Genomic DNA, 25,973 nt, shown 5'->3' with positions numbered 1-25,973 from the left:
GTTGGGACTAGCATTCATGCAGGATAACGTTAGCTAGCTGTCTCACTTGCATGACGTTATCTAGCCAGGCCAGGTGAGAATACTGTACTACTCTGTCTCTGTGTTTGATGAAAACATAACAGCTACAGATAACAGTTTAAAATAGGAACACCTTACTATAAAAGAAAACGATTGTGATAAGTGAAGCCTGTTCTTAGACTATCCCTGTTAGCAGGCTAATTCACTAGCTTACCGCTTGTCAGCATTTTCACCCACTGCCTTCTCCTTCGGCTGAAATAACTTGCTCTTTATACCACATTAACACCAACACTAACAAAGCCGCGTTACCAACGTTGGTCTGTATCGCACTGGTTCCTTCTCTATTAACATTTTAATGTAAATATGTAGGTGACACTTCTCAAATAAAATGTGACAGCGTCGTTTGCTCGTTGCGCATGCTCAGTAACCAGCTCGGACCACGCACTTGTTGCTAAAATAGTTTATTCATGCGGTAAAAGTCAGTCACCAGATCTCTCATGTGAATAATAAACCAATTATTGCATTGACAATTAATTACAGGGTCAATAATAACTTGGCAAGAATACACAATTCTGACACATCTACACTTATTTCTTCATTTTCAGTATATTACTTTCACCAAGACAACCAAATCCCCAAATTATCATTATAAATTATAATTGTAACAATATGTTACAATATTAAAAATTGGGTGATTTGAATCACATGTAATGGAATAATTGCACGTTGTTCTGCTGTTATTAGAAGCTACACAGTGCTGAGATAATTGCTGGAAAAGTCTGGTTTTGTTATGTAAATCTTTTCAGATGACAAAGGGAATGGATAGAAGGCACCTGTGTGGGAAACTACTGTATGTCATACATGCAAGACATTAATGATTCAGGCATGTAAAATATTGAAATAATAATAATAATAAAAAGGTTTAGGATAATATAGCATTCCTAACAGTAGCAATAGTATTATTTAGTTTAAAATTGGAAAACTATACTGGCTAGATAAAATCAAGGTGAAACAACAAAAAAAAAAAGACTAAAATGCAGCACACAAAGCATAATAATATAATAGCAATATTGTCATTTAGCCTATATCTTCATTTGTCTTCTGCAGTATGTTTTTATTTTAGATTACTATTATAATGTAATGGTTTAGTTAGTATTTTTATGTATTTTGGCGTTTGAGCTAGTTATTGTTCTCTTTCAGATGTTACAGCTTGTAGTGCAACAGTTCAACTAATTATTCCGCCATTTAAAAACAAATCATTTTAGATGGCACAATTTAAAAATTGTTAGTGATGTTATAATGTTGTTATTAAAAAACATTGCATTTTTAGGCTGGTCAGAATAAATACGCCAAACACAAAATGTTTACAGGAGGAAAAGGGAACCAAAAAATGTGATTGTTGCACATGATCAGCATAGATAGTGTCATAGATAGCAGTGGTCATGCTTGGTGAGCTATTCTCTGCTTTGGAGGTCGACTGGAGATCATTGTTAACTCACACCACTAACTTTAAAACTCAGAAATCAGTCCAAATTGTTCCAGACTTGCTTTTTAATCTTTTTCCTTCATTTTTTACACCCATAGGTGTCCTCCTCTACAGCTTCTCTTTGTATCTCCTCCAGAGCTGGTGCACTTGTCTTGTGGCCTCAGAGCGAATGCAGCTGGAGAAGGCGGCGTTGTGTCTACCCTTCACCTGGTGAACAAACAGCAAACACAGGCACAGTTATGCTTGGAGCTATGGGTCAATTCTCTTTAACCGTGTGTTTGTGATTCCACAAAATGAAAACATTCATAAACCCACTGTTGTAATTCTGTACACCTACTGATACACTCTGTGGTGACTTTGAACAACAAGTGCAAATTGTAACTGTGATTGTAAAAGCAGGTGTTCTTAAGCAGATATGTATTTAAAAGAGTGACTCGGCTAACAGTAATAATGTGGTTAACAAACAACCTAATTTAAACTAATCAGCACTGTTAATGCATTGCAGTGGGAGAAGTTATTGAGTCAAGACATTAATTAAAGAAGATCATGTGAGTCAGTCCTGGTATCAAAAGATTGCATCTTTATTCTTTCTGACTCTTTATAAAAATACAATATAATGTAAATCACTTTTTAGTGTATAGTGTATGATTGATAGCATTAAACGGTAACAAGAATTATTGTGGCTGTTAAGACTTTCATAGAATCAAAATGTAGAGATAAAGAATGAACTTTATAAACTAGCTTTCTCTGTTGTTGTTGACTGGTGGTGATACTTATCTGCTTGCCAGCTCCTTCTTCAGACAGGATTTAAAAGAGGTGGCACGCTCCACAGCTTTATAGCCCTAAGAGGTCAGTATACAGACATCATGACAGATGATAAGAAGTTATGAAAGGAAAATACAGGGAGAGGTACGAGGCGGGGAAGATGTGGAGATTAATAGAGAGGTGGGAAATGGATGGGAATGGAAAAGTATGTGTTGGTTTGAGGGTGAAGAGTGTGAAAATTTGCAAAAGGAAGAGAAAAAGTGAGATGGACAAAGAGAACATGTTAATAAGCCAAGGCTGTGAGGCCAAGACAGTATCACAAGTCAATTGTATATTTAATTATAAGCTTGGGACATCTCATGTCCTTTTCACTCTCCCATAGAAAAGTCGTATCAGGCCCATGGTTTTGTATCTAAACACACCACTAGAGGACAGTAACCGTTTTGGAATAAAAACTCAAAAGTTGCCCAAGGTTTGTTTTTCCATCACTTTATGTAATTCGCTAACATTTCTCCACAGCCTTTTGAATACTGTGCAACTTAGAAGGTTGTACATCCAGATCACTGTAGGTATTTTAATAAAAACCATTCAGCGCTTGTAATTTTAATTCCTTTAATTTAAACAAGCTTTAAAACAGCAGGGTGGTCTAGTTGTTCAAACCAACAAAACCCTTTGAAAAACACAATTTTTAATATTACTGCATTAATGCTAGTGGTTTGCTGTATGCAGATTTTTGTGTCTTGATTTCAAAATGTGTTAACTCATTATTAGACAGCTGGATGTTGTTGTTTAAGGTAAAGATTCATGTGTTACTGTTGAGAAAACTGCAGAGGAAGAACTGCAGGGTTCCTCACCCTGGTTCCTCTGTGAAGTCGGTCCTTCATGATGCCGATGAATTCCTTGTAGGAGAGCTGGTCATCATGATCCACATCAAAGATCTTGAAAATGGTGTTTACAAGGTGACGTGTCAGCTTCAGCCCAGTGGCTACATACACTGCTCTTGCAAACTCATCTGGTAAGGAGAGAAAGTAAAATCTTTTTGTGGGTTCTGGCTACTTGGTACACACCACAACCAAAACTAAGAGCACTACATCTGTGTGGATAAGCAGCAACCCTCAGTGCACATGGCTTCAGTTCCCATTACTCTCTTCCTACCTTGTCCAATGGAGCGTGCAGCAAAATTGTACATCTGCATGGCAATGGCAAAGTCCTCAAGATTGTTAAGAAACTGGAAGAAGGATCGGAACTCATCGAAGGTGATCCCCTGAAACACCAGATAGAAAACATGTGAAGCATTAAATCTCTAACCAGTCCAGAAACGGACTAAAGGGAAAAGTGTGAATAAAACTTCCATTCTCTTGTGAGAGCGAAAATGACAATAATGAATGATTCAGCACATCCCCCAGAGGCACTAGACTGATGTTCATACAGCAATCCTTGGGGCTCTAAGATCTGGCATATTAATTAACCAAAAAATAAAACCACCTCAGAGATTCAGCCAAACAGACCTACTAATGCATTAACTGGGCATTAATGACATCTCTGAGTGCTTGGTATGAAAAATGTAAACTCCAGCAGTGGTTCGTAACTCTAATGTACCTGCCTACAGTAGTAATGCTGAAACCATTCAACATGAAGCTGTTTGTTTTGACTGCATGTCAGTGACACCTGAGGATCTCATTTAAATAACAATACAGTCTTTTCAACAAATGAAAGCCCATTGGAGCAAGCCTAAAATTAGTGGGCAAAACCACTGCATGCTAAACATATATATGGTAATGAAATAGCAGGATAGGCTAACACATTGTAAATGCAGGTTGTGTATTGTACGAGAGACAAAGACCAACCTCCTGCTTCTTCCACAGCATGAAAGGGAAAGAAGGGAGGGACAAAATAGAGTTGAGTTGCATCAGGACTACAAGTTAATGTGTAGACAGACACATGTACACATATAGATAGATAGATAGATAGATAGATAGATAGATAGATAGATAGATAGATAGATAGATAGATAGATAGATAGATAGATAGATAGATAGATAGATAGACATTCACATGTAGCTGGAAGTGTAGTCAAGTGTGTGTGAGTGTTTGTGTGAAGTCAACGGAAGCAGTAGTGCGTTCAAGTGTGGAGAGCCACAACAGCCTCAAGCACAGACAGTGGTGGGAAATTACACTCGAGAAATATGAGCACCTTTACAGCAGGAAGAAGAAATGAAACAGAGGGATAAAAGACTAACACAGATAACCTTTCTAGTCATTTCTTCACCTGTTGGCTATTCTGCAGGGCCTCAGATCGTTTTTCACAATAACAAGAAACAAATAAGTGTAATTTTGTCTCAATTGTTATATTGGGCTCTCTTTCTCTACTATTGCTCATATTTATGCAGAAGCGGTGGGTTCAAAAACTTTTTTTTTCAATTTACTGAAGCTGTCCATATGTGTGTACTGCACCTTCTCATCAGGTATACACTGGCGCACATTCTCCAAATAGGCACTGATGTTGTCAACATTGGTGAAGCGTAGCAGGATTTTGGCAAAGTCTTCTTCACTGATGGTGGTCATTCCTTTAGAGTAGGTCAGGAACTCGATTTCCAACACCTCAGTCTGCAGGTTATCCATAAATCTGAAGAGCACAAAGGAAGGGAGATGAGAAGAAAGAGACAGTGATCAAATATTTACTAAAATAAGCATTTGCTATTTTTTGTTTGTGCTCTCCACTGAATATTTTTAGTACCTGTAGAAGTCATCAAAGGTCAATTCTGCCTTCCCTTTCTTCCCAAAGAAATGGACCAGTAGGGTGGTGTCAATCGTAATACTCTCATCTGTTCGCTATGAATTGTGAGGGAGGGAGGAATAAGAGAGAAACTCAATGTGTGATAAATCTAGAAACATCAGGTTTTGTGCTTGTCGGAGAAGCAGTGGGCAGGACAAGTCCATCATCAATCCAACATGGTGATCCTGGTGCCAGGCTAGCAGGAAGCAGGTCTCTCTGCTGACCATGTGCAGAATGTGTGCAGGACGAGCAACGACAAACTGTCAATCAAACGAAATGAACTCGGACAAACAGTGATCGGCCATCATAACATCAGCATACCAGTCTAGGCAGCAATTACATTTAAAGTATCAATTTGGTGAATAGAAAAGCACACTGCCATAATTAAACATCATTGAAACACTTCACTGTCACAATTTTAAGTACGATGTGTGCTAGAAAAAAACAGGTAAGTAATATTAGATGAAGAGCTCAGGATCATCCTCATTGTTGTTTTTGAAAGCTAAGTATGAAAGTAAAATAAGAGGCATGGAGATATGTTTTGTCTGTGCAACCTAGACTGGCAAGAAGTGTTGGAGCAGAAGGAAACAGACCAACAGAGACTGATGTAGACAGGAGGAGTGCTCATGTAGCAGCACACATGAAGACATAGAGACAAAAACGAAGAACAGAGTCATGCCTGTATCCTCTGAGGTGAACAGAAACCATGTTTAACATAGCAAAGGTGAGATAAACAGAGGAAAAAATACACAGCACTGACACATTAAAATCACCACATACCATGCACTTCTTTGTAAATGCAACACTGACACACCTGAACAGAATAAATCACAAACAGCAGCATTGAACTGAAACCCACATAAGCACAAATGCAGAGAATGTGAGCCGACTCCACCTTTTTCTGTCAATGGACAACAGTGGGTGCAACTGTGCAACAACTGTGCAGTTTATTTCTACTATAGTCCTCCTCCTATGTTTAGCAAATGTGTGTTTACTCAATTATCCTGGTCATTTGAAACCCATGGAGCTGGCTTTGACCTGTTTATACTATTTCCATGTGCTATAATCTGCAGGTTAACACTTTCTTAATCCCTTACAAGAACAAGGGTTCATTGTGTTAGCCTCTCAGAAAACAAGTGTGTGTTGCATCTTTGACAATTTACCTTTGTTTATGCTCACTAGCACGACTTACTCAGAAAAAGGTGCTTTTCTAGAAATTGAAAAAAAAACCACTCAGCCAGCATCAAAGAAGAAAGAGAGGACTTCATCTTATATCTCTCTCCCTGCCATGCTCCACCTAGCTAACCCCCATCCAATCCACGGCCATGCTGAGGAATATGCAGACTAGGAGAAATCTCATGCCCTTCTAAGGAGGGAAAGCATTTATGTCATTTCCATCATCATCACTATCATCATGACCAGGATGCCATTCGTGGTTCTACCTCAAGGGTAAAATCCTAAAATCCGACGTGGGACGAGAAGAAAATGTCAAACAAGATGACACAGGTTTATGTAGGAAACAAAGAAGGCGTTCGTCCAAGTTTGTTGTGCTTGTTTTGGTGTATTACAATGTCATGTCAGAATTCAGAAATTAGAAAGTTAATATGACTGAGTTACACGGATAACAACAAATTAGAATTAGTAACTGGTATTGTTGATTTGTAGATTAAAAAATGCCACTGACCAAAGTCATTTGTCGTTATAAAAGCATTCAGAAAACCAAATCAGATTATTAGGAGTTCTGGCTATTTATGACCGTATACTAGTAGTATTCTCTAAGATGAGATCTAGATATGGACAAAGACAATGCCCTCTAGTAGATTTTGCTGTAATGGATGCAAATTGGTAAGTCACAGGATAAAAATGTCTTCTGGGAAAGAAATATTAAAAGTAAGCCCTGTTTAGGACCACCAACATCAGTGTGACTCCCAGCTGTCTGTTTCTGATTTACTCTGCGGTCTGGTCCTTTCAGTCTTTGATTACAGGCAAAAGAAGAGCTCCTTCATATAAACACAGACAAACTGAAACAATTACAGACTTATCATTTTACTGTCTTGTTTTCAGTGTCTCACTTATTAGAGGTTTTTTTTCATTAGGTCTCTGATTACGGACAAACAGGACAACATGCTTTTATCTTGTTAGTGACTCATAACTTAACACTTTATGACACTTTATGAGCTGTTCATGTATCTAGACGGCGTCCAGGTGGTGTGCCTCTGCACTTCTTCTTTTCTGTATGGACTTCCCAACTATTCTTTTCCTTTATATACACTGTTTTGTTTTTTACTCTAAAATGTTGTGTCCTAACTGTAATGAAACTTCATTCTTTGGTTGGGAAGTTTTAATTTAAATTATTTTTTGATTTTTTTGGTCTACTATGTTGTTAATAAGGGTGATAACTAGTGGCTCTGATCACTATGGGAAATGTAACTAGCGGTGGTCATACACCATACATCAAAACAATTATTATAGCGGCATCTCTTTAATATCTTGGGTATTTCAGTGCAGCAGAGCTAGTCACTAACAATGTCCGCCTGCTGGACAAGTTGTGCACAGCGGGTTTATCAGAGCTTTATCTTCTTGTTTATCACTGAAAAGAGTTACCTGCAGTGGCTGGAAACAAGTTGAAAAATATTTAAATTGCATGTATGAACCAATAGAAAGTACTGCAAAAAGACGTTCAATAAATAAAACTAGAGGTATTCATTTGTTTTTTAAGGACTCATATCAGTCGAACCTCAGGTAGACGTAATCCCCAACTGATCATAACAAGCTTATCATTCCTGGGCGTGTGGCAGCATCAGTGTTAGCTCATCATACCCATGAAGATGTAATAGTTACCACGCCCACAAGGCACGAGCCAACACCTGGTGTCTGCATGTGTCTATTTATCCATCTGCATGTATGTGTGGACAGGTTTAACCGGACTTTGATCATGGAGCTGAAGGTAAAAACAGTAATTACTGATGTAAACACTAAATGGCCTTCCTCACCCGCCTTATCTGTGAGTAATACCTTGGAGGAAGAGCTCATTGTCGGTCTTTAGTCAAGTCAGTCAGACTGTCAGTCAGTCACACCTTCCAGGGTACAAACAGCTAACCCTCCTTTCCCTTCCCATGACCCGTTCTTCGTCCTCTCTGCACATGCCTCTTACCTTTATCTCCCACCTTCTCTCTCTCTCCTTTTTCTGTCCATCTCTTATCACTTTTTCTCTTCTTATCTTGCCCCCTGCTCTGATTCCTCTAATATCCTTGCTCCTCATGCTACCTGTCAGGACCTCCATCATAGAGGTGATTCGCTCTTTCCTGTCAGTCAGTCCCTCCTTCTCCAGACAAAAGCAGAGAAGTATAATGGTGACTAATCTGTTGAGTAAACACATCTTTCTCTAAATACAACCTGCTTCTTTCTTTTCCCCTTAAATGTGCTTCCCGAACTACTTTTTTCCCACCCACTTTGTTCTTCAACATTTGTTCTCTCTGCTGACCTGTGTCATCCTCTTTGGGACTCTCTCACCTGTGTGCTCTCTGATTTTATCTCTTCCCTTTTTTCTTCCTCCTCACCCTCTGCTTATCAGATTAAGTACTCAAGCACATTTGTTGCAATTTGTTTTTATCACTTTATGCTTGTGTTGTCTCATATTTTAGTTTAATTTTCTGGATTTCACACAATTTAATCCCTCTCACTTTTAATGTCCTTGTTTTTCTCTTTTATTTTCCTCACCCCTGCCTCCCCTTCTGTCTGATTTGTCTGATTTGTCTGCGTTGTCCGTCAGACATCCTGGCAGATGAAAGGCTGCTCAGTGTAAATACAAGGTCAGCCCTATTATGCTGCACTGTCATTACCTCCACCTCAGCTTCCGCTGCCACCATAGCATACAGCCTGTCATTAGTCAGCAAACCTGCTCCCACTGTGTTAGCTGTTATTAATCATTACCAGCACCTTCACCTTGTCTCAGACATATCGGAAAGACAATTTAAGTTGCACATGAGTAAACCAATAAAAGGTCAAAATGGCTGGGATTTTTTATGAAACAAAACTGACAAAATGTGATTATTTCCACATAGATACAATTTTTACCCATGCTTATATATATGCAAGGCATATTTTGCCTTGTTTGTTTTTAAAAGATATTTGTGGGTGCAGAGTCAAATTGCTATAGCGTTTGCATTTGTATTAGCTTAGTCATTTGTTTTTGCATACTTGAAGGACCCATGTTTGAGGCCATGGGATTTTTCAGGTGACACACCTAATGCAACAATGCATGAAATCCACTTAGTGTCGTTTGTGTAGTCAGAATTAGTAATTAATTCTACTTAACCGTCATGTAGATGTATGGCGGTATTACGACTGTGTATTGGTAAAAATTATGATTTAATACATTGAGATATATTGCGATACTGTAAGGAAAGCAATATATATTTTATATATTTGAAGAATTATTTTCAGGACAGCTGTCATAGTATAAAGAACACAACTCTATATGTAGTATAAGGATGTGATATTTTCTTACACCTCTAGGTGCTATAGAATGATCAGGGATTATATGTGCACTGCAGGCAGCCTTCTTATCGTCACACCAGTGTACCAGTGTTTTTAAGTATGTTGTGGTGTACACTGAGAATGATTTGACACCAAAGCTACAACACTAGCCACAACACTGCACGGATAACAAGGCACAAGATACACATACAGAAGCAGAATGAAAAGACCAAATGACAAGAAACACAGCATATTGTTATAAAATAGGAATTATAATATCTGTCATCCAAGTAAAAATTAATAATTACTGTCATAACTGTACGCCATAAATAGTGAAAGTACCTTACAAATATAATACTTATCATAAATGAATATAAGAAAAAAAAACATATGTTGTTATATTTGATCATAGGCAACAAGCGACTGATAGGATGAAATGGGTTTAGGACGGAAAAAAAACATTTCCAACATTTTGGAGCAAGCTCTGAGTAGCCCAGAAAATAGTACATAGAGAGATATCCCACTATGCATATTGTGTGTACTACAAGCAGGTCATTTCAGAGCTCATCCAAACTAAAAGGAACAGAGTAATGGACTTAGTGCACTATAGTCTACAGAGAATAGTTAATATAAGTTAATGTGGTAAGACACTAGTAAAAAATAAAATGAGGTGGGACAAGAGAGGGATGCTGGGAGAGGTAATCAGGTAAATGAGTTGATGTACATTAATGGGATCAAGCTAAACCAGAATAAAAACAACGAATCATTTACTATACGCCTCTGTTTACAAACATTTTTGATCCTTTCTTTTCTTTCATCCATGAAAAATTAGAAACGAAACCATCTTTCAGTGCATACGAACACTGAGACATGATGCGCCAAAAGACAAAGAATGTGGCTCTGCGAGTCAAGTCAAGTTTTAAAAAGAAATATTTCTGGTCTATTCTGGCTAAACTTGATGTAGCGTCACTGCTGTGAGGCTACAGGGATGGGTGGAAGGATTGACATTAATCAAATTAAGAGGAGGAGAAAAGGATGACAAAAAGGGGATGAAGGGACAGAGGACAGTTAGGTATGTACCTCCGCCAGGTCAGAAAAGAGGACTTGACTGGCGCTTCGCCTCAGAACGTCCCAGTAACTCCGCGCCACAATCTCCTGACTTTCTTTTTTTAGCACCTGTAGGAGCGGTCAAGCGAGACTAGGGTCAGTTCACCTCCAACTCTAGCACTTCAGGGAGTAAACTTCAGTTTCATACATTTCCTATTTTCTGTTGTTATTGTATCAAAACAATTCAGAGATCTAGCTTGTACACAATATACTGTATGTATATACTGTACATATATACAGCATATTGATAAACAGTGTCACATAAAGACTCTTCTACACTCACTGATCAACCAAACCATGGGACACCCTTCTATTTAATTAAAAACAAAACCAAACAAAAGTAAACAATGAGGGGACTGGATAATACAAGAAGACGAAGTGAAGCATTTGAATTTTTTGTTCTGTCATCAAAACAAACCTCCACCTGTCAGTATCCATTTCATTCAACTGTGAATTTACCCCAATCACTGTAGTAAGCACAGAGCAAAGCATCAAAAAGGGCAGAGATGGAGGGAGGAAGGGTCAGATTACACACTAAAACTGTTCTCTGTTTAAATGTAGAAGACAGATTAAACTAAGAAGATGGATTAATTAGGGCAAAATTATACTCTCCAGTATAACTCTTAACATAACACTAAGAATTATTGATATGATAAAGGGATTTGCTGTAAAGCTACTATATTTAAATAACTACGACTACTACAGTATTTCTTTACTGTGCTGAGTCAGGAACGAACACAACCATAATTTGAATAAAATCTGAATAAACATAATCCAATGGATCTCTGAAGCTTCCACACTGGAGCAGGGTTCTCTCTGTTAAATGGCCAATGACCACAGAGCTGAGCTCCAGACCGCCCACCTTGTTTTTCTTTCTGGGGAGAATGAAGCAGCAGCCATTTTAACATGACCCTGCACTGTTTTTAACTTCCCAGTGACAATGCAGCTATCCATCACAACACTGACAGCACAGGGAGTGACTGTGTGTGTAAGAGAAAGAAACAAAGCTCGCAGGCTACGCAGAGACTAGTGGATAGTAGCCTACAGCCCTACTGCTAGTGGACAGTCCTGATAGCTTTCTACACCATACACCATGTCGATTAGAAAAAATTTATTACTACTGGACAGTTATTTCAACTTTCATTGCATTTCAAGGACACATTATCTTACTATCTTAAGAACTTAAATGTGTTATTATCAGGATAATATGAGGAGCATTTAATTATCTTGTGCTATTTCTATCATGCAGATTTTTGGTTATAGTTGTTTTCAGCCCTGTGTCTGTTCAATAAGTGATCATCTGGTATAGCCTTACAAAAAGTCTTTGTATGTAGAGATTACATCACTTTTTTGTAATAGTCAACAGAAGTAACTTTGTATTTGTGGCCTATCCCTCCTTCAGTAAAAATGTTCCACCTCCCCCCAGCAGGAGCAAACAAACAACACGTGTCCTAAAAAGGTTTAAAATGGACAGAGTCTGATTCTGTTTAGCGTTGTAGAGTGTCTCAAGTCATTTCAAATCACATCACTCTCTTTTTGTAAGAGTTCATCTCTCCTGACCCTTTAAATCTATTACTCCTTCTCTACCATCCCTTTCTCCATTCATCCCATCCTCTGTCGTCGTCCCTCGATCAATCGCTGACATCAGCTGACCTGACAGATGGACTCTGTCTTGAATGTTTCCCTATCACTCTCTCTTTCTGTCCATTTATCCTTTCATCCTTTGAATTAAGGAACCTATGAGTGCATTTTACTAACAACAGAGGATCTGGTGTAGTGGTTCAGGGTTAAGGCTTTTTCAAAGACCAGGTCAGGACACAAAGGTGGGTTGACGAACATTAAACAGAGTCCTATAAGTATTCTACTAATTGACATTTGCACCTACAAAAATGGCCACAGTCCCCAGAACACAATCCCAAAAACATACTTCACATTTGTAAATTATACCCAGCAGCTTGTGCAAGTGGTGTAATATCATTATACTATTATTTAAACATTCTGGGTGCAATGAAATGTGCCTTTTACACCAACCTATGATATCCTAATAATCCCTGTCCCCATACCTTCCCTGCTCCATTGCATCTCTAGTACTTCTCTGCCAGTCAACTGTAATCTGACTGCAGTGGTAATATTAGTTTTGTGCATATTCCCCTACCATTTTCAGAAATACACTTATTCACTATTCAACTATGCAGCTTGTAGTAAACCCAGCTCATGCAAACACCTAGTTCCCCTGTTCACCCATCCATTCATTTCTATGAGAGCTAAAGAAGAGCAAAAAGGCGGGTTAAGGTTTGGGATACATACGCTGTTCACTGGAGCAACCTGATATCCGTACAGCTGCATAGTCTAACACACAGAGAGACACGAGGAAGAGAAAGAGGAGGACAGAGCATGCAGCCAGAGAGGAGGAGAAGGAGAGAAGGTAAAAGACATGTTAGTACATGCAAGGAAAGAGGCTGTGGATACACTCTGCAGAGGGACTTGTCAGCATCAACACATCTATGTTTCCATTTTAGAATAACACAAACTCTGAATTACAACATTGAGTTGCATTTCCAGAGATCAAAGTGGTGGCGGTTACTGGTTATTATCAGTACTTAACTATATATAGTATATATAGTATATATATATATATATATATATATATATATATATATATATATATATATATATATATACTGTCACTGTATAATTAAACGTTTTTATTTTATAGTAAACAAACGATCCCTAAATTTAAAGACATAACTTTATGTCATATGTTAGATAATATTATGTTATCATATTGTTGTGCAATAACAAAATATTTTTATTATCAGGATAAGACCCTTTATTTACAATTAACCATCAAGCCTGCACGTATAATAATGCAACATATAACTGAAACATATAGTGCAGGGGTGGCCAACCCTGGTCCTCAAGAGCCTCAGCCCTGCTTGTTTTCCAACTATTTCTGCCCTACCCTCTGCTGATTACATGGATCAGGTGTGTTCAGCCAATCAGAAGCAGGAATTGCAGAGATAGTTGGAAAACAAGCAGGGCTGAGGCTCTTGGGGACCAGTGTTGGCCACCCCTGATATAGTGTATAAAAGCAAGGTGGCCAATTACAGGTGTGTTGAAAAAGAAAGACTTCTTTTGAGGGTGTATCCAGCATGACAAGTACACAGTAGGGTTAACTGTCACTGTGAAAACAGAGGAGAGTCCACATTGTGTGAGGCAGCATGCACTCAAAAACAGTTACGGCTATGTCTAATACCTGCTTAAAGACAAATGGCATTAAATGGATGATGATATGTAATTTTTACTACATCCATGTGTACAGTTTGACATAACACTCAACTTAAAGAGGAAAAATCAGAGGTGCTGTGTCATATTACACTCATGGATGTATTAAAATATTAGTTTAAGAGGGAAGTAACTTAACTTTAGTTTACCTCAACTAATAAATCATGATTATTACAACATTGGCTACATAAAGGGTAACTAGTGTAATAAATAAATTGCGACCCCTACAATAGTTTTCATCCTCACAGACACACCATGTTGTGCTTTACTAACTATGTACTGTCTTACCAACTGTGCTGACTTCTCAGCATCTCCTTTCCTCCCTTTCTTCTCATTTTTCTTCCGGAAGATCTCCTGAAGCTGTAATGAGAGAGAGAGTCAGGATCTCGCTCACAATTCAAAGTTATGTTTGAAGATTATATGTATTATAGTTCACAAGGTTAGTCACTCATTCAGGCTGGTCTATGATGTGATTTCAGCAACATGCATAAAAGAGGGTTGGTTTTCTAATTTGGCTTCAGGAGTGAGAAAGTCAGATATTAAAGAGTAAATTAATCTGTCTGCTTTACACATATGGCGGAAAAAACTGCAGCTGCAGAGTAATCTGTATCAGCTCAGATAAGATCAGTAAGTGGTCGCTGATTTTACTGATATTTTAATTTGAATGCATTTGGCCCAGTGGAGCATGAGCTGTACATGTAGCTTTAACATTTGAAGAGTTCCCAACTGTTGTGACTGATGATGTTTGTTAGGAGCTTATTTACATCAAGCACTCCCTTCATTTGACTACAGAAATCACATGCTGGTAAAGTGTGCATTCAAGGCAGCAGAAAAATCTGCCTCTACTGCCCAACTCTCATTGGGAGTTATTTTTTGGGTCCCACACCTGTTCACTCTCACAGGGCTTTATCTATTTGCCACCTAGTCCCACTGATCATCATATCACTCCCACCTTCTCCTTAGAGATTCTGATCACTTCCTGCCTGCAGTAGTTTTTCTGATCAATAATCCAACTGTTCCACCCACAGCGAAAATGAGATACATATAATTCTTAAAAGCTTTGAGTCTAGAAAAATGCTAACCATCTTTAAACCTGAAAAAATAGCTTGAGCTTAACATCCTGGAAATAAAACACAGGTAAAAACAGTTTCACTTTCTTTCCTGTAAAGAGTGATGTTAATGTTAACATGTAAATTCAGTCGTGGATGCATTTTCTCTCAGCTACTCACCACCAAGAACTCCCTCTTGTCCACCATCTGGTTGCCGTCTGCATCAAACATATTGAAAGCAATCTTAAAGCCAGCGTGGGGCTCTGGAGAGCAGAGAGGAGAGCACATAAGGTGAGTGTGTGCATGTGTTAAAGGCAATTTAATATCCAGAAATAGCTAGGGAAGAAGTAGCATATAGGATGGACAGGAGGGGGTCAATCAACAGTATATGGACTGTGAACAGTTAACTTGAGGATTTTTTATACCACTTTTACCTTTTACCTAAGTGATTGTGCACTGCTGTTAGGCAAATCTATCCAAAAAATACTTTTTACATTGAACTGAATATTTACTTGTCAAACATTTCTTCTGAATTTAAATTTGCCCTAACATAAAACACAAGAATACAATATGTCAACAAGAGCAGACATTGTCAACAATTTTAAAGGTGTCACAATTTAATATATAAAGCAGTTAATTGCTGTTCTTAATTTCTTTCTCTCTAACAGCAAATTGCTAATCGAAAAATCGTAAGATGTTTACTTGATGAGTGCGCAATATTTTATTTTTTGGGGGGTTTTTTTGCAAAAAGCCAAACATTCCTGCCCACATTTATGTTTTGACAGGTTATAAGTAGAGCTTATTCTTCTTCTCCTCTTCTTGTGTCTCTCTGAATTGCTGTGTTACCAGAGGGGGAAAACCACCACATGCGTGCGTGACATGTAGTAATGACATCTTGTTAAATTCTGGGTGGGCTTGAGTATAACCATTTACAAAAGTTAACTTAGAATAGCACGCTGTTAAGTGAAAGTAATAGCAAGACATACTGCAATAAGAAAGTAGAAGACAAGCTAAAGTGATAGGAAGATGTGTGAAGTATGAGACTGAATTGACTCACTCGTCAGGATGCAGAGCAGGAACAGGTACTCTGTGTATGAGATGATTCCTAGTAATGAGACCAAGATAGAGAGAGGTAAATAAAAGGTCACATTCAATACACACAGACACATTCACACAATGTGCAATGTTCAAAGACTGCGGGCCTCCCGACACCCACAGACACACACTAACGCGCATAATCCCTCCTTTCATGAAGATAGCATCTTAAAATGTGTCTTCTTGAAGCTGAGCCGCCAACAGCCATTTGGCCACACACCGCTTCTTTTTCTTCACCTCGAGTGTCCAAAGCAAAGACACAGGCTGGCAGGGGTGTGTGAGTGTGTATGTGTCTGTGTTTGGATAAGCAAGTGAAAAATGTTTTGGGAGGTGAGCTTTTTTTTTTTTTTTTTTTTTTTTGCCTCGGGCCCTTTCAGGAATCTTTGTAGCTCCATCTCATCCCTCTGTCCCTCTTCTTTTTCGCTTTCTGTCTGATCGTTCAGATAGTTCAGGGTGACTCGCTTGAGTGTTACGGGGGACTGCTTTCCCATGTTTGTGTGTATGTGTGTGTGTAGGTTAACATGACACCAGTCAGAAGCAGTGTGAGCCTTGTGTTTTCCTGACGGTCAACTGCTTTGTGCTGAGGAGCTGATTTGGAACTTGGTTCTCTTTTCTCCACGTAGCGAGAGCTAAGCAAAGGCCACCAGATACACTCGGAAACTACTCAGGTTTCTGAAATACATTCTGCTTGTTTACACTTACATACTTGCAGTGGTATATAAGGAAATAATTATCGCTATGAACAAAAAACAATGGTAAACTGGTCTGTTTGTAGTCCAGACCTGTCACCCATTGAAAACATTTGGCACATTATGAAGCAAAAAATAGATGAAAGGAGGCCAGACCTGTTGAAATCCTAGATTCAAGCATGAATGGGGGGAAACAAATGCTTTTAATGCTTAAGAAATTGGTCTCCTCAGTTCCCAACTGCTCACACAGTGTTGTTAAAAGGTAGTGATGCAAAACAGTGGTAAATGTCTCAGTTTTAACATTTGACATGTTGTCTTTGCACTATTTTCATTTGAATATAGGTTTTAAATTATTCTGTCTGATTTACATTTTACACAGCATCCCAACTTTTTGTACAAATGCTAACATGAATATATTGCATGTTGTACTTGTACCATAGCTGCATCCAAAACATAGTACATAGCAGCAGACAGTGTGTGGTAACACAGTGTGGATCAGGAATGACAAATAACAACTAATCATGCTGCTTTTGCCACGTGTGATATAAAATACAAACTCATTGTGCAATGTAAAGAATGCTCATCCATCAACAGATACCGTGGGCCCGACACAGTCTGGATTACATTTACTTACTTTAAATATTTGTCATGTCAATGTCCAGCATACTATGGTACATACTATCACTTAATCAGAATCCCATCACATTGATGAATACATCGGATGCTTGTAAAACCTAAAGTAATAACATTCCTGTGCCATGTTATGTGTAACACACTGTCAAGCAATACTGACAAATTGCGCAGACCACCACACACACAGTGAACAATGTTCACGCAACTTGCCGCATTCCTTTGTCTGACAGACATATCTGTCATTCTCAGAAATCCAAAGTCTTTCCAAGGATTTTAACTGTCCTCGCTCATCATGGCATGAAGACAAGAGCAAGTCCTGACATCAGTGTATGCTCACACTCATATACACACACACACACACACACACACACACACACACACACTTTACATATCTATTATTATTTACAAAACATTAAAGGATGAACAACATTGTAAGTGAATTGGAATAAATGTGTGAATGAACAAATGAGTGGTTTTGAGGCAATAAAACTAATTAGTAAACATAGATGTTGCTGAGTTCGAACACTGTGTTTGTGTGTGGTCTTGGCAACATGCCACCAGCAATTTGAACAGACACGCACTGTAATAACTACAATGTCTTCCTCTTACTATGACAACCTAGGATAGGTTTACAGACTTTCTCTCTTCCTTCTCTTTCATGTCCTCATTTCTCCACCTATTGTCTTTTTTTCTGTAAATGTTCATCCTGTTCCTCTCCATCAGTTTCTTCAGTTTTTCAACCAATGCTGGCTTTACGATGTGCCTCGTTTCCATTTACAATGAGGAGAGGAGAGAAGAGGAGAGGAGGTTTATTTTTAGATTTGTTCAGCAGGTTGTTTGGCTGTAAGAAGGGACAGTATGGGCCCAACCCCGGATTAGAGACACCTACAGTGAAACACTCACACAAAATATGCCCTGGCACACACACAAGCAAAGATTCTGTAGAATAAAATTGTTCCTTGTTTATTTTTCATAGTAACAGAAATGCATAACTGAACATACACAGTGACACTACCTATATAATAATAATCACTGTATCCTAATCCACTGGTTCACTCACCTTGTTATTATCTGATTTACTATGGTAACACTTTAAACAGTGTTTAGAAGTCTTTAAGTGTGAGTATATTTGTATTAGCAAGTGCACAGGTGCCCAAGGTGCCTTTGCTCATGGCTGGCGTGTGTGTGTGTGTGTGTGTGTGTGTGTGTGTGTGTGTGTGTGTGTGTGCGTGTGTGTGCGCGAACTCTCTCAGACCTCGTTCTCTCAGGTTGCGGAACAGTTTGGAGGATCCTCTCCATACCGGCGGAGTATCTGATAGGATCTTCTCCAGCTCCTGATACACACACAAAAAACACACAATTCACAAGTCACACTAGTTGATGCATGTTTCACATTTGTCTGCTCAAAAACATAAAAACACCACCACACCAACTTCAGAAATCACCTAGTGAGCAACAGGGAGCAGCATGCAATGGACAAGATGAAACGACACCACACCAGCCATGCCTACAGATGATTTTTCCAGTATTGCAGTGTTTACGAATTGTGCATTGTGTTTTTAAGATTAGAGTAATCACAAGAATGAGACACACAGGGACAAAGTGATGGAACATCTATTTCATGTTTTTTAATACATGAAATGTGTACGTTACCACGAAGTGTACGGTTCTATTATAGCTAATCTACCCTGTAGACTTTTTTGTCCACTCCATAAAACATGTAAACACACGGCTACAAGAAGCAATGTAACAGTGTGTTAAAATAAATGAATTAGTGCGTTCAACTTTTTCCTCACATACCACATATTATGCCTGTCCTTGAAAGTAGGCAAGAAATGTCTTCTTAAAACCCACCTAACGCAGTTTTCACAAAGATTCTGACATTTACTTTATGTCTTATTAGGGATTCATTTTGATCCACTACTGACACTACTAAATATGAGGCGTGTTTTCAGTTCACTTTATGCAGCTGTGTCTTTTTATTATACCACTTGGGAAATTTGGAGACACAAGTGGGCTAATTAGGCTTTTGTCCATCCAACAGTGATTGGCTGGACCATAAGCATCACACGACTCCTTATATAACTTAAAACATGGTGAGGCACACACAAAGCCAAAAATCAATCACTGTACACTACATGTACTAGTGCTCAATGTAGGGACATATATTTACATGAAGAAACTCCCCACGGAGATGAGAAAAATGAGAGTTTAAACTGCAGTGTATACAAAGCCTGCAACAGATGTAACATGCTTGCAACATGGAGGAGAAAAAGAAAGAAGTATTTAGAGTGTGTCTCCCACCTGTTTGGTCAGGGACCTCCAGGGCCTCTTGTCTGCCAGGGAACAAGACAAAAGAAGAGAGAAGAAGAAGGGAAAGAGGAGAAGAGAGTTTGGGTGGGCTCGGTCAGATAGCATCTGTATGATCTAGAAATGGGTCTTAATGTGCCGGGTACAGTCACAACACACACACACACACACACACACACACACACACACACACACACACACACACACACACACACACACACACACACACACACACACACCAACACACAGACATACTCGCTGTATATACACTGTCATCATCACAAGTCCATTTGTACTGTCTAAAGTGCCCCATGCTCGTCTTTGTAGTATGTGGAATGTGCCCGTAAAATTGCATACTACTTTTGTTCTGTTTTATACAACAAGCTTCATCTAATTCAACTTCAAAGGGGGCATTAGAGGACACAGGCTGCTGAGAGGGTATGTGCAGTCATATCATGTGTCAGTGAGCCAGGGTAGATGTAAACACACACATACAGGTGCACAGTTTGCACGCAATACAATCACATCACTGCTGAAGAAAGGAATGGCTGCTTTTTAAGATGTGCGTTTGTGATAATTGAACTTGTTAGAACATTTTTAAACCAGATGTCATGAAGAGACAAATCAAGTTGATTGTCCTCTTTCCATATTTACAGAGTCGCTGTGATTAAATGGAATATGGTCAAACCAATGAGTGTGTGTATGCGTTTGTGAGTGTGTGTGTGTGTGTGCACATGTGTGTGTGTGTGTGTGTGTGTGTGACTAACATTAACCTCAGACTAAACAAAAGCTGTAAAGCCATCTGCTTTGAGGCTGGTTGGCCCGGTCTAATCTGTTACAACTGGGAGCAGGCTGACAGAAACAGCAAGGGCGTGTTTAAATACAGCTTTTCAGAAATGTGTTTTGCACTTGACACTAACATCCATATTAGGAAATCAAATTTAAGTCAGAAACTAAAATATATATCAAATTTAGCTGGTAATTAAAAACATAAGAGGACACATTTACAACAAACAAATGTCAATACACAAATAGCGCTACCAGATCAAGAGTCCTGAACATAAGTATTAACAAGATAATAAGACTGAGAGCCTGTGATACATACTTCGTGGTTCACTCATGGTGACTGATTCAATGAAGTTTTGTGGAGTCATGTACAGCTGCCCCTCGTACTCCACAGAGCTGAACATGCGGAAGCGATACTCATGGGATGACATGTACACTTCACCATCGTCAAAGTCGAACGGACGTGCCTGCAGGTATAAAAACAAAATACAAATTAAAATCTACTGTTAGTGTCCAAGGCTGCAACATAGACTACATACAGCAAATTAAACATTTATTTTTATTATTTAACCACCGTATTTGACTGTCAGAATGGAAAACACGCAATATCCCAGAGCCTGAATGCAACATTTCCGGCTGTCATATTCTTTTGTGTGGACTAAAAACAGAATGTAAATGTTTTGCACCTCTTCACTACACCTGAACCTCCGTACTGAGGGGACCCATCTATTCTCGGCAACAATTATTACAATTATTATAAAGAGATTTCACACCTCTGGAGCAGAGCGGTAACAGCAGAACAGGGACACACGTGAACACACACATGCACACAAATACTCTGTAACTACTTTCTGCTTGATTAGCATCTCTCTCTCTCTCTCTCTCTCTCTTTCTTATGCTCTCTCTCTGTGAGGGGCCGGGGCTTCAAGTTGATTAGCTGCAGTGTAGATGAGCTGCTACGCCAACAGATTGTGCTGCGTGAAGCTGTGCAATTAGCAGAGAGGTTTCCAAATTTAAACATGTTTGGCCGCAGGGCCCAGAGCACAAGGTTTCTAACATGCTAATGAGTGCACAGATTCATTCATAAAGCTTTGATGCTGCTTTTACCAAGGGGGGTTTTGAAGGCATGAACAGATGAGTGCTCAGCTTCATGGGAATGCATTATAATCAAGTGTAGGCGCATAGACACCCGCGGTTTCGACTCTCACTAATGAATGAAGTTTGCAAAGTTCTGCAAAAGCAGCTAGGTTCACATGCCATGTTGCAGCAGCACACAACACAACAGGAGGTAAAAAGTGACGTTAGCTACCAGAAAAAAAGAAATGAAAGGCCGTTATTTGAAATTATAGTGCGGTACACTGTGTTCGTGTGTAGTTATAATGTCATGTAACCACAACTAAACCTGTTCCTGTTGCCTGGTCTTGTTAGGCTGCCTGCATTGCAGATGCTCCAGGTGTTTTCCCCTCAGGCAATCCAGTGCTCACAGCTGCGGCTCTTTAGTCTATCTCCTAGGTTTTCTCATTGTCGTAACCCTAACTGGGTTCCTCCTGACATCAAGTTTAGTTATTTCAGCTCAGTTAAATTACAGGTTTACTCAAGCATCTAGCCAACACAGGCACAAATACATACTGTATAAAACAGATACATTTGGTCTAGTCCATCTTGGGCTTCTGATGTGCTTTTGGTATGTTCCCCAGTGGCTTTTGCCAGCTAGTATCCCAAATCTCAAGTCTCTGGAGTCTCAGCTGACCCACTTTCTTTCTCTTGTTAGAATTTATGTTTGCCCGCGGCGTTGTTCTCCTGTTATGCAGAACACTTGTGGGCTACTTTTACTCACTCACAAACTGTTGACCCCTCTCCCACTGGAATTATCTTTCCAAGTTAGGTGGTTATCTGGCCAACTTGTTACCCAACCACATAGTTTTCCTGTCTTGTTTTAGGCTAGTGTTTCTGCTTCTAAACTGGTCCAGCGTCCTAAAAGACAACTGCTAGTTCAGATAATCTTAAATATAAAACCTGTATATATCTGTTGAAAGCAGTCATTTAATGATCTTTCAAGGAACCTTGCACCTGACAATTCATTTCTGTAGGCCTGAAAAACAACTGTTCTTTCTATGTGCCATCTATTTGATCGACTTGCTTGGCATGTGAGATACATGCCTTCTGGAGTGTAACCCATTTATTACAGTGGTTACAGTGTTAGCAACCTAAAAGCAAGATCCCCAGTTCTGCTGGGAACATTTGTGGCATGTCATACCTCTTTCTCTCTCTACCTAACTTACCAAATTACCAAATCATTACAGGTCTGCGGTGAGGTAATTATAGAGCCCACATATATTGTGACCAGATAATCATTAAGTAATGACTGAAAAATACTGACAACAGAGTCAGTGTGACCTTTGACCTTTACCTATGGCCACCAAAATCTAATCAATTCATCACTGAGTCCAAGTTGACGGTTGTGCCAAATTTGAAGAAGCCTCTTAAAGCGGTTCTTAGATATTGCTTATACAAGAATTGGGCGGCCAAACTGATGGATAACCTGAAAACAAAAGGCATCTGGCCCTGGCTATCGGTGGCACAGAGGCACCGCTTCACTTGAGGGACCAAAAACCAGCAGTTAACACCTAACGAGTATTATTTAGTCAGTAGTCGTAAACACATTGTTATTGGGTTTGTGGCTTTTAATGTCTAGTTGAGGAATTACTGTTTAATAATTGAATTTGAATGAACATCTATTAATATCAGATATGAGAATAATTTAGCGTTCACTCTGTCAAGTCAAGCTGAAGCTGGACCTTCTTATACCAACTATTTGCAAATGATGAACAGCTACACATTTAAGACAACAAATAGAATTTATGCAGACGTTTACACAAATATATATACAGAAATCTATGCATGCGCATGTATACATAAATGTACTAAAGTAATGTGCTGATTTGGAACTGATGTTGCACCTGACAAACTGTCTTCATTGATTAATCTGCTCATTATTTTCTTTAATGATCTATACAAAGACAGAAATCAGTAAAAACAGCCCAAACAATAGTCAATCGACTAATCAATTAAACAACAAACCATTTCAGGTCTGCAGGGAAATAATCATAGTACTATAATTATACATTTGATAATAGTAGTAAAGTACAAAGTGAACGAAGGACTTTGCAGCTTATAATGGAATGTTTTTAATGTGAGTTATGGCTATTAAAAGGATGGACATAATGGATTAGAGCCCTTTTCACATTAAGCTTACAATATAAAATGCAATCAATAATTAAATGCTGGTTTATTATTATGGATTAAACTGCCCAGGAGGACTGTACATTAGAATAGCATTGTATATAAGTACAGCCAATACAATTAGCCCAATCATTAGCTAATATTTGTACTAAAACAGCACTGATGTCCCTATCATGGAGCCAGTCTGAGATCATGTAGAGACAGAAGAGACATAGACAAAATAATTTGCATAGTGCTGTTCAGTGTTCTGAAAGGGGCCATTCTACATAATCAGTACTATGAGCCTGCCTTCAAATGTATTTTGGATTATCATACTTTTCCCTAAGTAAAATGTTGAATGCACGACTTCTATCCGAGCACTCACTACCTGTTTGCGTCCCTGCGCACAGCTGCGCACATCTGTCTGACAGGCGTCTTGTCATTTCAGCACCAGCTCCAGCGGAGAGCGCCACTTGTGCGTCTGCGCACGCACGTCGTCGTGCAGCCAAGCGGTGAGCGAAATGTTTCCAGTGGGCGTGCTGGGAATGAGTGACACAGCCACAGACTATGCGCCCGAGAGGAAAATATACAAGCTGCCAACCACGCCATGGCTCCAAAACAGAAGTAGGCCAGTCTAACCGGTCAAATGGGTCTAATCTCGGAGAAAAGACGTGTTTCTGTCAGTGTGTTGGGTCGATTTCTCCACACTGAGGCCCCTATGTCAACAATCAAGGTTACACATTTCCTGCCAAGGACCTCCCGAGTCGCTACGTGTCACTAAAGCCCTGCAGCTTCCCTATCATCGTCATCCCTCTCAGCGCTCATTTCGCTCGGCTTCTACCTTCTCCTTGGCCTCGACGGTCGGGATGGAGGGCAGCAGACCGCTGATGCTGCGTCTCTCCATCCTCTTCCTCCCTCTGCCGCTCGCTGTATGGCTGTGGAGGTAAAACGCCACGGCGCCTCCCGTCGCGAGACACAGCCCGACCGCGACGCTCCTCCGACCTCTTCCTCCACTGTGACCACCGACAAGCTCGCTTCCCGTCGCCGACCAGAGGTTTACCTTTCCGGCCAACGCTGCCAATCTGCGGAAAGCGGCCATTGCTGCTGGGGCTGCTCCTGCTGCCGCTGTGCTGCTGCTGCTGCTGCTGCTGCTGCTGTGGCTCTAAGTTTGCGGGCAGCACAAAACTATCGCGTTTCCCAACTTTCATCGCGAGATGTGCGTCTGCTGCTGAGGCTGAGAGCGAAGAGAGGCCGGTGAAGGATTTACAGGAATGTAGGCGAAAGATAACATGAACCTCCTTCCACCCGGCTCACATGAATGAGCAGCACACAGGCCGACATTTCCATAGGTTCACGTTAAATTAGGTCTAATCATGACTGTCATGACATTTAAAATCACTTTGGAGTTGATCCGCTAACAGCAATTTGCAACCGGTCCAATAGAAATCATAGCTGTGTTATTGGCTACTGCTACTAAGAGTGGAAGAAGTCATCCTTTTTTACATAATAGACTATCACAGGTTGAAATCCTGCTTAAAAGTGCACTTTGTAAGTAGGTATTGTCAGAAAGTGGTAGAAGATCAATTAAATGGAAAACAGACATAAATGTTCCTGTCAGATTTAAGACATTATTTCAGCACTGGACATGATATAACTTCTCTCCTGTAGTTTAATGTAACATGCATCATATTACATCATATATTGACCAAATGTATAATCTTCAGTGGATAGATGTTAGTTATAATGCTGAACTTTGAACAATGAGACAAAGAAAAGTGATGGAGTAATGTCATCTCTATCTCCATCTCTACTAAAAATGTTTATATTTTCACATAAGTAATATTTTTTATCAGGTTTTCATTGTACGGCAAATACAATGGTTTGACTTAGATAATGTAAAATAGTTATCTGGTTTATTCTGAGGCTCTGTCGGTCTCATTCTAACTAGAACCCACATACTAAGGAAGTTAACTACTATATAGCTACTTGATGTGAGGGGGACCTTCGTTAAAAATATTGCAACTGTCCCTTTATGATGACCCCTGGGACAGCCATCTAAACAGAGCCATTGAAAAAACAGGTTTTCTGTCTATCAAAAACTGTTTCGTTTTTATTTTCCAATAAAATTGTTGCATAAATTGGATTGTGTGGTTCATATCTCAGCGAATTATCCCTTATCCCCAGCTTGTTACAGCTCATCCCCGTAGTGGGATATGTCCTAACAACTAAACTCTTTCTTTTTGAAATGAATTCTCATAATCTCTCTTTTTCTT

The 25,973-nt window shown here is 39.4% G+C and overlaps 1 protein-coding gene across 3 annotated transcripts; it reads right to left on the bottom strand.

Annotated features, from left to right (window-relative positions):
• Positions 1–477: 477 nt before the first annotated feature.
• Positions 478–24,880, bottom strand: micu3a (mitochondrial calcium uptake family, member 3a). Of its 3 annotated transcripts, XM_026358936.1 has the most exons (16): positions 24,542–24,880; positions 20,798–20,945; positions 19,687–19,718; positions 18,638–18,716; positions 16,023–16,070; positions 15,146–15,228; positions 14,205–14,276; positions 12,939–12,980; positions 10,605–10,700; positions 5,007–5,101; positions 4,724–4,895; positions 4,117–4,125; positions 3,425–3,533; positions 3,124–3,281; positions 2,282–2,346; positions 478–1,714 (listed from the first exon to the last, which is right to left on the bottom strand). In XM_026358936.1, exons 1-16 carry the CDS (start codon positions 24,797–24,799, stop codon positions 1,708–1,710), a joined length of 1,473 nt encoding a protein of 490 aa, XP_026214721.1. In that variant the 5' UTR covers positions 24,800–24,880; the 3' UTR covers positions 478–1,707. The 3 variants fall into 3 exon arrangements, with proteins under 3 accessions (XP_026214721.1, XP_026214722.1, XP_026214723.1); XM_026358937.1 differs by lacking the exon at positions 4,117–4,125; XM_026358938.1 differs by lacking the exons at positions 10,605–10,700; positions 12,939–12,980.
• Positions 24,881–25,973: the final 1,093 nt, after the last annotated feature.

Source organism: Anabas testudineus, chromosome 1 (genome assembly GCF_900324465.2).
Source record: "Anabas testudineus chromosome 1, fAnaTes1.2, whole genome shotgun sequence".
NCBI classification, from domain to species: Eukaryota; Metazoa; Chordata; class Actinopteri; order Anabantiformes; family Anabantidae; genus Anabas; species Anabas testudineus.
The sequence above is the reverse complement of the archived record's forward strand: the minus strand, read 5'-3'. Positions and strand labels throughout refer to the sequence as shown.

Excerpts from the sequence above, each read along its gene's own strand:
- micu3a (XM_026358936.1), bottom strand. The coding sequence starts at position 24,799 with ATGGCCGCTTTCCGCAGATTGGCAGCGTTGGCCGGAAAGGTAAACCTC. Across the intron at positions 15,229-16,022 it reads CCTGCTCTGCATCCTGACGA|AGCCCCACGCTGGCTTTAAG; the intron begins GTGAGTCAATTC and ends TCTGCTCTCCAG. Across the intron at positions 2,347-3,123 it reads GACTTCACAGAGGAACCAGG|GGCTATAAAGCTGTGGAGCG; the intron begins GTGAGGAACCCT and ends CTGACCTCTTAG.